The 15,400-nt window shown below is 39.9% G+C and overlaps 1 protein-coding gene across 2 annotated transcripts in view; it reads right to left on the bottom strand.

Annotated features, from left to right (window-relative positions):
* Positions 1-15,400, bottom strand: part of lrch2 (leucine-rich repeats and calponin homology (CH) domain containing 2) — a 44,288-nt gene that overhangs the window by 11,460 nt on the left and 17,428 nt on the right. The window contains exons 11-18 of one of the 2 annotated variants that reach the window (XM_016677002.1): positions 11,849-11,953; positions 10,916-10,984; positions 10,494-10,556; positions 10,101-10,149; positions 9,858-9,998; positions 8,794-8,844; positions 8,651-8,714; positions 3,060-3,436 (exon numbers count right to left, since the gene is read on the bottom strand). In XM_016677002.1, the coding sequence (XP_016532488.1) occupies positions 3,099-3,436; positions 8,651-8,714; positions 8,794-8,844; positions 9,858-9,998; positions 10,101-10,149; positions 10,494-10,556; positions 10,916-10,984; positions 11,849-11,953 (880 nt within the window). In that variant the 3' untranslated portion in view covers positions 3,060-3,098. Of the gene's footprint in view, positions 1-3,059; positions 3,437-8,650; positions 8,715-8,793; positions 8,845-9,857; positions 9,999-10,100; positions 10,150-10,493; positions 10,557-10,915; positions 10,985-11,848; positions 11,954-15,400 lie in introns of those variants that run through there. The other variant, XM_007563247.2, reaches the window with a different exon arrangement.

Genomic DNA, 15,400 nt, shown 5'->3' with positions numbered 1-15,400 from the left:
TATGTATGTATGTACAATCATCCAACCCAGAGGTGGCCCCACTCCCTTTCAAATCTAATATCCTGGAGACATATGTTGGTTCTATGCTGGAGGGACTTGACGTCTGTCTTTGAACTGGCGCCGATGTTTGGGAGTTAAAGCTTTTTTGAACTGCCTCCACAGTGAGATCTTTTTCCTGGGTCTCTCTTCTTGGTTGCAGACATTCTCCTCAGATGACTCTGCAGCTGCTTGAGTTTCTGGTTCCTGAGATGTTTGGATTATATCTTCTTTCGCTGTAATCTCTGTCTGTGGAGGGGATGGTATTTGTTCCTTCTTTGGGCCACTCTCCCCTTCTGTGGGAACTTCATGAACCATGTTTTGATCGGTCTCTCTTGGTTTTACAGCAGTTTCCAGTTCATCTGCCATTGCCGATTTTCTCTGTTCAGATTCAGATTTAGTCATTTTGCCATCTTGCTGGTCCCCATCTTGCTGTATGTCAGGGACCATTTCATCTTCCGTCACCTGCTTTACTTCATCAATCGCCGTTTCACTTCTATCAATGTCAGTTTTCATGATGGCTTTCTGATCGTCATCTATAACTCCTTCACCGTTTAATCCAAAAAACTGTTCCTTATTGAAGCTTTCTAATTGAAAGGCAGCACCCAATGCTGCCTTTCTAATTTCATCTTCAGAGATTTGCTGTGGGCTGGAGATAATTTTTTCTATCAAATCTACATAATTTTCAATGCCGGCTGTCTCATCCCCAACTGTTTCTGGTACAGAAACTTCTTTCTCTTCATCACTTTCTCCAGAAATGTTGTCATTGTTCAGGGTTTCTGATAGCTTGGTCTCCTGATCTTGATATCCATTCACTTGTTCCTCAGAGGGCTGGTTTTTCAGCAACGAACAGAGCTCAGTTTGTTCGTTAACTGCAGAAAGAGTAGACGGGCTTTTAAACTGTCACTTGTTGCCATAGTTACCCACCATTACCTAGTTGTTTGAGAAGGACCTCGCTGCAGAATTTATAAGAAATTTATTTACAAATTTAAAAGAAAAAAAATCGCGTCTCAGGGCGTTCTTGAAGGGATGTGAGCCCTCGCTACCTGTAAGGGAGGGGAGAGCGGTTGGCAGGAGGGGAGGGGCGCCTAATCAGTGCTGTTCCTCTGTTATTGATCAATTCATACACAAACAGCTGAGAAGTACATAAAATGCTGGCTAGAAAAAAAATCCCCACATCGTTTTTGCGCCCCCTTCAGTGCAGCGCCCCAATACGTTGCATACACTGCATACCCACTTTTTGCGCCACTGGCTAAACCCCCAGGCCAGACATCAAGAAAGTTTAAGTAATCTAATTAAGTAAAGGTAAAGAAAGAGTTTATGCTGCATTCCTTCCATCCAAGAAAGCTGAAGTCCTCCATCAAGCCAGAGGTTGAGAAAAGTGTGGCCTATTTTTATCTTCAGTCAAGAAGTTCTTTAAACCCTTCCCTTTCAGAGCATCTGCCCCTGCTGGGGTATGAAAAACCTGATACGTTCTCCAAAAGCCTCCATTAAGAACCCTTCTGTTGCAGCATTCGGAAAGATAGGTTAGTTAGATCTTTCATTATTATTTTTCTGTGCTACTGAATCAAAAGCTTAGAAAAGTGTGTGGGTCACTGTAATATTATGATGCGTTCACACCAATCGCGTTTCGAGCGTCTAGCGCAGCGCGATTTGAACCGTTTCGAGCATTTGGCGCATCAAGAGCGTCCGACACATCGGGCGCTCCACATAGACTGAATGTAAACCAAACGCGATTGACGCTCAAAACGCGTTTGGTGTGAACGCACCTTTAAGTTCTTCAGTAGAAGTAAAACAGTCTGAATGCATGGATTGCAAATTTGAGGTATCAATCGGTTATCTTAGCCCAGAAGGATTTAAGCAACATCCCTGGGACTCCCTACGAGTCACTAAATCATAGCCTGGTTCAGATCCAAGAGCCAGTTGTAAAAGAGGGAGAGCGGCTGGCTGATGACTACTCAGTCTGATTAATCCATGTAAGGAAGAGGTATGAGACATTCAGATGAAGGCTGGTAGAAATCCAGGCAAGTCTGAAACCAGCTGTTCTGCCCCCAGTTGGTGTTTAAGGGATGAGGAAATGTAATAATGAATGTTGCTCCGGGATGACTAAAAAGGCAGACAGGATGTAGCACAAATAAAAACGCTTATTAACAAATAATGTGTCTTGAGCTTCTTGAAAGAAGCAGGTTAACACATTTAGTAGAGTAAAATCAACAAACAAATGCCTTCTGTGAAATAAGTTTTAGTTATAGAGCTGACATGGTCTGTATCTCACACTTTGCTAAAAGATAGAGAGACCAGTAAAGTTAATAATAACATATTGTATAGTAGAAAATCCTGCCATCCTAGTAAAGTAGCTCTTTGCAACCTGGAAGCCAAGTCAGAAGCACCAACATGATTGGATCTTATTCAGCACTTTAAGGGGTTCATGCACTATGTGTCCAAAAACCAGCTTGGCAGAACTGAAACCAGGGGTCACAGGAGATGTGCTCACCCTTCTCTCCTTTGCTTTTTCCACACGTCTCGCTCAGAGCTAACAGATATTTTATCTCCACCTACACCAGGAGTAAGCAGAGACTCAGACAGGTCAACACTGGAGGATTTTTCAAATGCTTGAGATGCTGTCACCACACAGACAGGAATCCAATCAGGAACAGTTTGTTCTAACTTGTCCATTTCTATAAATCGTATCTCTCGTCACATCATCGCCCTAAATGGACACCATCAAAAGGGAAAGACATGGGAAATACTCCATAAACTAACCGTGTCTGCACATGAAGGCGATGGAGGGGAGCAGGCACATGGCTTATTCCTACCTGCCCATCTCACAGTTGCATGTGAAACTCACTAGCATGTTGCCACTGAAGTGCAACACTCTACACATGATTAGGGACTGGAAACTCCCATAGTCCCGCAGTACATGAGTCAAGTGCGGGTCCTGTGAGAGAAATCAGCCCTTCAAAAACAAGCTCTTTGAAACCATCATCCAGTTTACTCACTGTTCTGTTCNCATTCCTCTTAGTCACCTCGCTAAACTAGTGCACCGCTGATCATACTCACATTCAATTTCTAAAGTATTTGTTCCACAGAGTTATAGAAAATCTATTAGATCCTGTTTGAGTGTACATTTCCTCCAGTTCAATTAAGAAAAACCAGCGTAAACTCGGTTTACTCTTTGGAAACTCTAGGCGTTGCAACACAAACAGGATCTGGCAGACTGTACTCCCCGTATGACTCATCGACTGGTGGAAACTAGAAAAACATAAACAGGCTGGGAAGTGTCTGACCTGCCGTAAAAGGCCAATCTGCTCCATTTCTTCTCTCAAATGCTCCATCTTCCTCCTCATGGTGAAGCTGGGATCTGTCGAGCTGATGTCCTGACGGGTTCCACGAGTGAAGGCTGAAATGAAAAATAAAGAGCGCTGCTCCAAGTTCAAGATGATACACAGCGAAAGCTGTCAAGGTCCAAGGATGAAATGTTTTTGTAAAAGTTCTTAGAAAACTGCAGTGATTGGGCAACAAGCAGATCAGATGCAGATCATCTGGAATCTGCTTCCTCTCAGTGTGATAACAGTAAACAGGTTTTCACACACGTTTTACCTCTATGGATGAGTATATTTCTTAAAACATTTTACATTATATACAAAGCAGATGTAACAAGTGTAAGAGAAAATTCCTTTCGTTGATAACCTTGCTTAAAATTGTATTTTATCAGCTCTAATCAAAGCTACATCTGGACATCGTATGCTTCAAACATCCATACAGTTATTGACTAAAATGGTGAATTTTTATCTGTTTACATATGAATCTGTCTGTTTTTGACTTTTTGTTCAGGTTTTACATTTACATAAACTCATCCAAAGTGTGAATATCATCATGTTAATTTGAGGCTTTTAATAATTTATGGATAGCAGTGGAATAATTATGCAACACATAAGAAAAAAAGGAATTTTGGACTTTTGGTTAAAATTTCTCTAATGCACAAGTGTGACTGACAACTTCAGATACTAAATATTTCTTTTAGAAGCAGTTCAGAAACAGTTGTGTGTTTCCTTCCCATGCAACCTTAAATCAGAAGAACCTGGGACAGCATGGAAACCATTATCTGTAGACAGATAAAACTCAACAAAACGCTCAAATGGCATTGCATCAAGTCCGCCATTCCATGCTGACACAAGCTCTTAGAGAAAAGCATTTCGGTTTGGCTTGCAATAAATCAGATCTTCTCTCTGCTGGTATAAAATAGCAGATCTGTGCTCCAAATTAAAGATAACACAGAACATTTTGGCCATTAACAGCAACAAGCCTGAAAGCATGACGGCAAAGCATGCGCAAACTGAGAGCAGAGTTTTAAAAAACATCATCTGTACCGTTGCAGGCCAGACATGTTTGAAGGAACAATGCGTCAAAACAGCACACAAACAATTTTACAGTTGTGTTTGGACATAAATTGTTGTGACATGGACTGGAACATTCATAAAATTTAAAAACTGGTAGGATTTGCCCAATAGTTAGAGTTAAATGCACACATCAGGCATTTCCCAGATGAAATATATTTCTGGTTTTCCTTGAGGGCAGACAAGCTGATTCAGACTTTGATGGATTTTAATGTTTGTTATTTTTGCATGGGAAACACAAAGCAACATCTGCAGAAGGTTTCAATGACTCAAGTCCTTCAAATCCAACAGAAAATGAGGGAAATTCAAGATGATCCCAATCAATAAATACAGCTAAAATTATTCACTGAGCAAATTTATTTTTATTCAAGCAAAAAGTTTAGATAGAAATGAGTCAAACAGCAGAGGAAAACAGAGATCACAGCCGGTCAAAAGAAGACGCTGCTTTGCGTGTGGGATTCCTCCATGAGACCCGAAAGGCTGTGGGCCAAGATGTTGACTCCTCTCCGGCTGTGGCTAAACCCAGGAGCGGAACTACGTACTTTCTGAGGTGTATGCAAACATGTTATCGGCATCAATTATAATAAATATACATATATGTGAATACATTTCTGCCTACAGACCAATTAAAAACAATGAAACAAAAATCAGGGCAATATTTCATCATTTAACATGTAAGTGAGCAAAAGAGCCACTTCTGTTGGCCTGGAAACTCCCATAGTCCCACAGTACATGAGTCAAGTGCGGGTCCTGTGAGAGAAATCAGCCCTTCAAAAACAAGCTATTTGAAAACATCATCCAGTTTACTCACTGTTCTGTTCCCATTAGAACCTGGGAAATGATCTGGTTTCACACTCAAGAAATATGTTTCCTCAAACTTTCTTAAAACACGAAGAAGAAGGAGAAGAATAAGAAGCCATCTCACTGCTAACTTTATTTGGATGAGCAGTGAAATCATGTCTACTCAGGGTAATTTCATGAGTCAGGGCAGAATCATCTGCAAGAATCGCTGCTTCTTTGGAAGTGGCTCCTTTTTTCCAATTCATCCAGACATGAAATTATTAAATACTCCAATAACATCAACTCCAGGCAGGGATCAGCATCTTTAACTTGACATGATGACAGCCAGCATCAAAATACAAGCTTCTTTCAACGTGGTTTGGTCTTGGTCCCTACTTAAGTGGCAAAAACGCTGCCTGCAAGTCTCTGGTATCAACCCAAAATAGCAGCTTTCAGTTTGCTGCACAATATTCCTAACAGATAGTGAGGCACAACATTCTTGAGCCTTTCCTGTTAGCTTACATTGTAAAAGTGCAACCCAGAAATCCTGTGGCCAGTTCAATGCAGTTACTATTTGTTCGGAAATGCTAAAATATCTAGCAACTTCTGCCTCACGGATCACTAAAACAAGGTCCAACTACAAAACAAAACAAGGTTAACTAACTGTGCATTTATCCGAGGAATAACTGATGACGCCACAGAGAACAGATGGTAAAGTGGCAAAGTAATCGGTTTATCCTGCTCTCTCAGGAGTTTGACTCTCAGCCCGCCACCGACTGACCTCCACCCTCTACAGCAACTCTGGATGTTTCCCCGACATCAGGCAAAGAAACATAATCTTCAGACAACAAAATGTTCAGCAGCTGTGGTTTCCAGCTCAGTGTTACACTATAATGCTCAAATCTTTTGGAAACAAAGTTGCGAAAACTGGACTATTTAGCCCTTCACAAACCATAGCTAAAGCTAATAATTTTCTCATTCAAGGATCCCGGACGAGCCCCCACTTGTTGCGTCCCAGATGGTGTCTAGGAGGTGAAGAAATATGTTTTGGGATAAATAAAACTGCAGACAGGATGCAGCAAAAATAAATGAGTTTATTAATAAACAATGTGTATTGAGCTCCCTAAAAGAAACAGGTTAACACATTTACTCCTCAAACTAGAGTTAGAAGCTCTGCAAGCAGCATGTCTCCCTGAAAAATGGCAAAAGAGAAACGGTTCAGCTCTGGTCAGCATTCTGTCAGAGTTGCAGTGTGTAACACCGGATCTACATCTGCATTTTCTCTTTGCTTGGATTTTCTTTTTAAATAAAGTTCACTCGTGCATATTGGTTTACATCTTCTGACTGCGTTACCTAAATACAAAAGGTTTCATGTAGATATATATAGATAGATAGATATAATATATGTGTAGCAAAATAATCAGCTGATCTGAAAATTTTTTTTTTCATTATGTTTGGGCCAGTAATAAGACAAAATGAAATATCTGGGTTCATTTGAACCTCTAGGTTCTTACTTGGTGAGTGTTGCTGCAAACATCATCGGAGAGTCGTACGGAAATGCTACGTGATCCCAAAGGCACAGGCACAGTACAGAGGAACAGACCGTAATGGAGAAGCTCACAACTGAAGTAGAACCGGATCACACATTAATCGGTTGGAGTGCGATTCTCTGATGACAGTTTAAAGAGCTCATGAGCTCCAAAATAAATACTTCCTGTCTGTTTTGGGACAGACAGGAAGTGCCGCTTTTCAAAACATTCACCTAAATACTGTGACTTTAACCCTTTTGCGTAGAGGACTGTGGCAAATTATACAAGTTTTGCGTGTGTGGAGTCGGTTGGACCCCATTTGTAAACACATTAAACAGTTTCATAGCATAAACAAACTAAATGTTGTAACCGAATTAACTTGTCACCACTTCAAGTTTGGATGTCAGCTGTGGTTGTTTGCAGAGGTTTGTGTTGTGATTTAAGAGTTTTTGAAGCTTTTCTGTGGTAACATGTCTGCTTGTACAAATAAGAGGAACAAATACTTGCTAATGCACTTGAACTACTGTATGACTCACAAAAGCAGTAAAGATATGATGTATTTGTAATCTGATATTGAGAGAAGGAGCAAAATAAAATAAAAAAATTCCACAGAAAACCCTTCCCACTTCCAGAGAAATGCCGCCTCATTTTTGCTTCAGGTACCAATGAAATAAACCAGAGTCTGTGCTTCGACACTTTCACTCTGCACTTATTGTTCAAACGTTGATCTCTACAGATGATAACTAAAACTGTTTGCTTTTACATTTCCCATTAATCTTTGCGGGGTATGATTTATTACAAAATTCATACCCCATAAATTCAAATGTCATGTCAGAGCCACAAACTATTTCATTGGATTTATTTATTTATTGTTTTATACCAAAATAAATTGTAACTGACAGTTACAGTTTTCAAAAATTTCAACATGTGGAAAGTGTCTGCATCTGTGTCAGACATTAAATAAAATTCAGTTCAACCACGTAAATCTACTTTGTGCACTTTTTTGTTTTTAGATTTACATATTCAGAGACAAGATTTTGCACGCTGCTCTTTGCAAAATAGCTCAAGCTCAGTCAGACTGGACACCAATTTTCAAGAGAAGCTTTGGACTTAGAACAATTCTTATACACAGAATGGAGGTAAATACAAATACACATTTTCAGATTTTCTTTTTGTAGACACTTTTGAAAAAAATGTTTCCATTCACTTCATAATTATGCAATACTTTGTTGGTATATCAAATAAAATTCCAGTAAAATACTTTGAACTTTGTGGCTAGAAGATGACAAAATGTGAGAAAGGGGAATGCATTGTTTTGACAGACACTTTGGGACTAAAATGTTTTTTCTTCGGTTACAAAGGACGGTTGTTCTCGCTTGGTTTGCTGTTGTCATAGTTAGAATATTTGCAGATAATATAAAGATACAACAAGTCTTCAGACAAAGCTGAAGAGGAAACACAGGCGTCATTAATTTGGCAAGCAGTCACAAAACCTGCAAAACCGAAAGCAGCAGGCAATGACGGCTTTTGAAGGTTGCACATCATTTTATTTATGGGAATATACCTGAATAGAAGTGCACACCACACTTTGAAGATTTGTATTTTCAAAAGCCCTTCAACTTCACAATTAGGTACTACCTTGTGTTGGTCTGTCACATGAGATTTTAATAAAATACGCAGATGTTTGTGGTTCCTACAATCTGGAACCTATGAGCTGCTATTGTTATATTTGCATGACAAGAGATTCATCATCTAGTACGCAAACTCCCCCCTCCCTGTTGGGTTTATAATTGAATTATAATTATATAATTCAATATAATTGCAAGGTGCAAGTGCAGTAAAAACAGAAAAAGAAGGAAAATTGAGGCAAAAGCTAAACACAGCAGGAGCTTAGCGCTTTTATATTACCTGATCTTGGTTTGAGTCCAAACACTGTCAACGTGGTGCTGAAATCAGCGTTGCGCAAACCCTCCTAAGGACACAGACGTTAGTTGGACTCAGAATAGATAAGCTTTAGGGGGGATGTGCGCACACCAGACAACCAAACCCACCTCACAGTCTTCATTACCGCTGGAATTTTTACGAGCGCTCTGACACTTGTACTGTCAGGAAAAACAAAACATTTTTATGATTAGTTTTTTATTTTCTTTTTTTACCACAACTCTATTTGATATGCACAGGAGGAGACATGTAATATGTTTTATTGCAGTGACATCATTTCCCACAATAGAAAATTACGACCTTTAATATGAGGACATTTATCTGGTAAAGTAAAAAAAAAAAAATCCCACAACTATTTGTCTTTGCACAATGTTTTTAGATCCAATATTTTCTTTTGATCTCCTTTCCACTCTTGGAAATACACTGATAAGGTTGACTTTGATTCTGGTGAAATATTTCTTGCTGATTTGGACATGTGCTTTGGATCACTGTGCTGCAGAAACACTTAGAAGGGCCATTTTTATATTTCTAGGAAATAATAAAACAAGAACACAGGGAAATAAAATAAAACATTAGAGAGGAAGAAATCAAGAAAAAAGTAGAAAGAAATGGGAATGGAAGCGTTAAAGAAAAAAATGAAAGAAGGAATGAAGAGAGAGAACAAAGGACACAAGAGAGGAAATAAAGTCACGATGAAAAAAGCAATTAAGAAAATAAATAAAGGAAGGAATGAAGGAAGGAAGGAAAAGTGTAAAGGAATAATGGAGGATAGGAAAAACAGGAGGAGGGTCACAAAGATGTGACTTTTATACAATGAGAGGGAATAAAAACTGTAAATACAAATCCTTTTTCCAACTCCGATTGGCAGAAAACATAAACATCACTCTCCAGAGATTGCAGTTTTTAAATAAATACTAAATATTCAAGCTAAAGGTTGGCTTTTCCTAAAATTGTCCATGTGATATTCCGCTAGTATTTGACATCTTTGCATGCTTTTGTTACTAGATGGGAAGAGATGCTGTAACTACTACATGACAGCGTGCTGTTGAGAAGATGCACGTTAATTAATTAAGCACAGTGACTGAAATCACACGACCATGACAAAATACTAGGAAGATTCAGCCAGCCTTGTAAAGACAGGTGTAGGTAACTGGATGCTGTTGCATGGCCACACCTTCAGGTAGTCCTTCCTCAGGTACTTGTTCCGCCTGCGGTCTTCGTTCTGGTTGAGGACGGGAGGAACTTCGGGCCACTTTGGATCGCAGTCTGACTGTTCTGATTTCAAGCTCCCATCAAAGGAGCAGGAGGAGGAAGGCTGAAACACACAAAGTTAACATTTAAATCTCTCCCGCTGTCGGACCAAAACAGACAGAAGTGCGTGAATTTTGGTATAATTGTGCGTAAGATCTCTCTGTACCTGCCCACTCAGCACTGAAGCGCCGCTACTTCCTTCATCCAGAGAGGCGCTGAAAAAAACAGTACGAATAACATTAAACAAAAACCTTTTCACTCATCCAACAGAATAGAAAACATTGTGTGCCTTTAGCGTCACAGGAGGCGTAACAGATTAACCTGATCGAGGCTTTGATAAGAAATTAAAACATCAACATTGTGCTGATTAGTTGTGCGATCAGCCTTGAATCGAATCTGAGACAATTTCAGCTTGGATCCTGCATTTATTTTGTCTTTTCTTGTAATATTTTATTCATTTTTATCTGTTTTTGGTTGGATAAAATCAGCTGCTTCCCTTTAAGATGTGTAAACTTCACGCGGTGGATTTGTGGCTTTTCTGGCCGACTGTGACTCGTACCTTCGAGCAGCCTGAGGTGGGGGCCTCGGTTTGCTGCTGGAGCTCCCTGAGTGACTCAGAAACCTGCAGAGAAAAACAAGCGCAGACATACTTAAACTTATGCTAGTTTACTTCGCAAGTAAACTGGTGAAACAGGCGTGCTCTTATGAAACGATGCAACTCCGGTAATTCATTGGCAATGACACAATGCTTTTCCAAATGGCTTAAAATACACACTGCCGGATATTCGCTGGAAACTTGAGCAACATGGGACAGCACCTAAAGAGTGAAAGTGATAATGCCCCCTTTGTGTAATGTTTCTTTTAACAATGGCACTGATTCACATCACAACAATTCAGATACAACCGCCGCGAGGAGACACTCCTTGGCAAGAGTGACATGCAAACCGGCTGTGAACGATTAAGAGGGAATAACCTGCATACCTGTGCGCCCTGCCAGTCACCCTCCGCCGGTGGATCAAACTCTCTGCTCTGCAAATTAAGGACCGTCGTCTAAGACATCAAACAAGCCGAAGCAGAAGGAAGAGAGAAGTAGAGGAACATCAGAAGTAGGAAGAGAGGAGACAAACGAAAGAGATAGAAATGATGCAGCAATGTTTGGGGAAACGAGGGGAAAAATCGGCCATAGTGATCAGAGACAGAATGACACCAAAACACTTTGGCTTGATACAAGCACACTTTAATGGATTTCTTAAGTTATTTATTGTGATAGAGCAATAGAAATAAATACATTTCTTTGCATGAAACAGATGTGAAACATTGTTTTGAATATTCTTAGGCGGTACCTCTGCAAACATCTGAACTCTGAGATTTATTTTGTTTTTGTTAAATAACAGAAGTTCAGTCAGAATGGATAGTCTGTACACACAAATGTTCAAGTCACATTATTATACTTTTCACCTGTATTTCTGTGAGCGTGTTTAGAGATTTTCCCTGAATTATTTTGACGCTTCTAACGTTTAGCTCCATCCATCCTCCTGTTAACTCTAACTTTGGCTAAAAATCTGAGTTTCTGAAAGCGCAGGAGTTTTTAAAGAGACAGAGGCCTAATTTGAGGGCGTTAAATCAGGAAGTAAAACTTATATAACATTTTGATAACAAATGAAGGAAACATAGTTACTTGATTATGCCATATAATGGCACTATGAGCCTGGAAAACTCACAATACTGCCCCTTTAAAAGGTTCAAGAGAGAAGAATATTCTTTATCACCTTTGTGCTACAACCTCAACCTCATCTATACGCACCTGCTTGCAACATAAAGTAGAGCGAGGAGCAAGGAAGAGAGTAGAAATGTAGGTTTACAAAAAAACGATGAAGATCTGCCATGTGTGTCGTCACGGCGACTCCCACCCACCTGTTCTGCTGTTCCTGCTGCAGAAGCTGCACAGCGATCTTCCTCAGATCCAGCACTTCTTTCAGCTCATCATCCTCTTCCTCAGCAAGCTGGTCCTTATCAGAACTGTGAGGAGATGAGCTTCGAGTTTACATTAAAATCTTTATTGCAAACTTTAAAAACACGCAATTCTGGGCCTGAATTATTAAGTGAGCTCATTCTGCGTTTATCCATCTAATGTGGGGTTTCGTAAGACAGGAGGACTTCACATGACTGCCTCGCTGCAGGCTGCATTTGTTAATATCAGCAATACGTGGGGTTGTGTGTACATAAAGGAAGCCAAACCGCCACATTAAACTGGCAGCTGCAGAAGTTGGAGGGCGCAATCTATATCTGAACCAGACGCTCAAATGAGAAGACACCTTCAAGGCCACTAGAGAACTGGGATTGTAAGCGTTAATCCTTATAATCTGGGTTTTATTCAAGTTTATTTGAGTAAACGTTCATGCGTCTGAAACTACTGCAGGATATATAAACATCAAGAGAGAGCAAGAATAAACATGTTTTAAAAAACAATGCGTAGTTACATTTGCCTGGTTCTGTTTATTCCCATTACTCCAACCCTAGTGCAGCAGACAAAGGGCCAAAGTATAAAGAAAGCAAGGTTGTCTTGCTTTAAGCCATATCTAAACAAATGAAAATGCAATAAAAATCCCTCCCTCCACTTTCATGTTGTCAGCTCGATTGCACAAGCATTTCAGTTTCTACATGTCGCTTTTGACGCAGTGTGGATTCATCTTGAGCATCTAAATTTGCTTTTGAATGCTGAAAAATCCAAAATATCGCTTCTGTCCACAACTTTGAAATCAGATGATCTGAACAAAACGTCCAAAAGTAACACCAGAAAACTACCGGAGTTAATTCAATCTGCAAATCAAACTTTGAGTGACACAGAGGAACTCTCCCTGATCCAACAAGGTCAAGTGGAGAACCATTTTCCCAGCCAAACTGGAGGCAGAAACTTCCCTTTCGCATCGGTCGACTGCTCAGAGAAGACATTTGTTGTGACACTAGTTTTCTAGATGAGATCTTGAGATTTGTGATGGTCACTCCATAAACCACTTTGCAGCTAACATGGCTGTATTTTTGGAGTTATTGTCAATTTGAAAGACCCATCTTTGCCTGAGCTTTGAATTTCTGGCCGTTGCCTTGAGATATAAACTCCTCCCAACACTGACAGAGGCAGAAAACACTGAACTAAAACCCTTTTCAAAGAGCTTACAGGGACCGTCTGTGTTTGGTTTATCTCAGTTTGAATCCAACTGTTCTGCGAATGCCTCCGAGGTTTGATAGACTCTTGAGATTGCAAAGATTATAAAGTTGTCATAACAAATTCTTTAACACCTTTTCACTAGAATTAGCATGTGAATACAAGAGTTAAGCTCTTCATGAAGGACTACTCTGTCTCCAGATTGGTTTTCTTATCTTGTGTGTTGAGAAGCACCTGTCCTCTCAAACCGTAAACACACGATCTCTGAAACAAAATGCGCTCAGTTGTTCCTCACGGTTATCAAAGGCAGATGTGTCACAAACTCTCTCTGACTTCTGGAAGTTGAGTCTGAGTGCAGCGGAGAGGAACGTGAGATAGTGAAGAGAGAAACAGGGATGGACATTTTGGCTCTGTCCAGATGAGACGCACCAACCGGGAAGTACGCCCAGCTGAGTTAACAAGCGAGTTTGACCCTCTTGTCTTCAATGCAGCTGGGTGTTTTTATTCACAGAAGGACTGTTTCTGGATTACGTCCAACTAGGTTCTCAAAAAGAGGAACTGCCTAATGATCAAATCCTTCAACGCCCGTGTCGAGACCACGGAGGCCCTCCTCCCCAGGCGAATTGTTTTGAAAACCTTTGCCAAAGCTAATTCAGACAGAGATTTTTTTGATAAGGTTAAAACTGTATTAGCTAAATAAAACGTAAACAATCCTTCTCCAGCATTCTTGGTGTGACTAATAGTTTAATTGCTAATTCTTTTAGCGATTAGATCCAATATAATCACTGAATTGAGAGTTAATATCGTCACAGTAGTTTCCTCTCATTCCTTTCATGAAGTGCACAGTTTAGGCTCCCACACAAAGAAACTGTTCCCTTCAGAAAGACAAACATGTGATAGATTTGAGAGTTATCAAATATAATTAGATTTAATGAGATTATAACATGTGCTGACGCTACCCAGGCATTCTCTCCTCTACATATGTAAAGTTCTGAATCTGAGGAGTGCTGTAAAGTTCTCCCTTTCAATTTTCTAATATTATTTTTATTCTAGTGACTGGTCTAAAACAGGAAACATTTAGTCCGACTTAAAGTCTTGATTAAATGTTTTTAAGCGTGCATATTTTAACTGTATTTTGGCTCCAGTCTCACTGATTAGAGCCAAAGTCAGAGGACAAGAGATCCACCACTCAGAAATGAAAATATCAATGGAAATTGAACAAAGTATCAGCAGCAGTTCTGCCAACACTTCTGGCTCCAGTGACTCTATAACAAGCCAGTGTTGCTCAACAGGAGCGTTTTTTTCCCCACGTGAATAAATGAATTTGCACGAAATGGTTGGGTCTTACGTAATTTTTCACCTGCAAGATTGACACCTTTTATAGTCGCAATAAATATTGAAAATGTTGCATGATAAACTTTTAGCATGAAAACATAAAGACAATCTGCTAAGTAGTTTTGAAAACAATATGATTTCTGTAAAATTAACAATAACTGGCTGCTCACCAGTTGATCACTGATGATGCACCATTAGAAGCATTTTCTGCCAAATGTAATGGGTTTGTCCTGGATCTGAACCCTTAGCAGAGGTCGTGCTGCAACGTGCAGAAAGCGGTTTCACGTTTCTTTTTTCTTACTTTAATTTAAAAGGCCCTCCCAGAAAGGTAACTGGACCTGAAGTCCCTCTGTCGTGTGCACGAACGCAAACATCCCAACGCATCCCAACTCAGGCCAGCACGCTGATTCAAAGCTTAAGTTCAAGTTCAAACAATTTATTTCTGTTTTTAATATCGTTTTCTGAACTTCAGCCAACACATTGTTTATTTTTCCTGCTTTCTGCCATGGAATACTTTGCAGACACAACACATGACGATGACTTGATTTTTGTAAAAAAAAAAAAAAAAAAATGTGTCTTTTGGATGCTTAAAAACCAGTTTATGTAAATGAATTTCCTAATGAAGTCTGCATGTGCTTCTGTTTTGGCCAGTGACCTGGATGCAATGGCCGGATCACACTCCAGTGTTTTACTGGAACACTCCCAGTTTTGCTCTGCAAGCATTTCGCCGTGTCTTGTTTAGATTCAACATACAGCGTCCATTCAGAGTTTCATCCTTTGCCCGACTTCTTGTAGATCTTGGAATAACAGAAGAGCATAATTCGTCTCCTTTGTAAGGCTCTAAGAGGTTTTGACATTTAGATATCATGTGAGTAAACTTATGTTTAGTCCTTTCTGATCTGCTGCTTCCTTTCATCAGGTTGGGCTTAATAACTTCCCTGCAGTCCTTTGCCTGTTTCAGCTCCTGT

Source organism: Poecilia formosa, unplaced genomic scaffold, assembly GCF_000485575.1.
Source record: "Poecilia formosa unplaced genomic scaffold, Poecilia_formosa-5.1.2 Scaffold145, whole genome shotgun sequence".
NCBI lineage: Eukaryota > Metazoa > Chordata > Actinopteri > Cyprinodontiformes > Poeciliidae > Poecilia > Poecilia formosa.
Note: the sequence above shows the minus strand (reverse complement) of the source record. Positions and strands in the feature narration are given on the sequence as shown.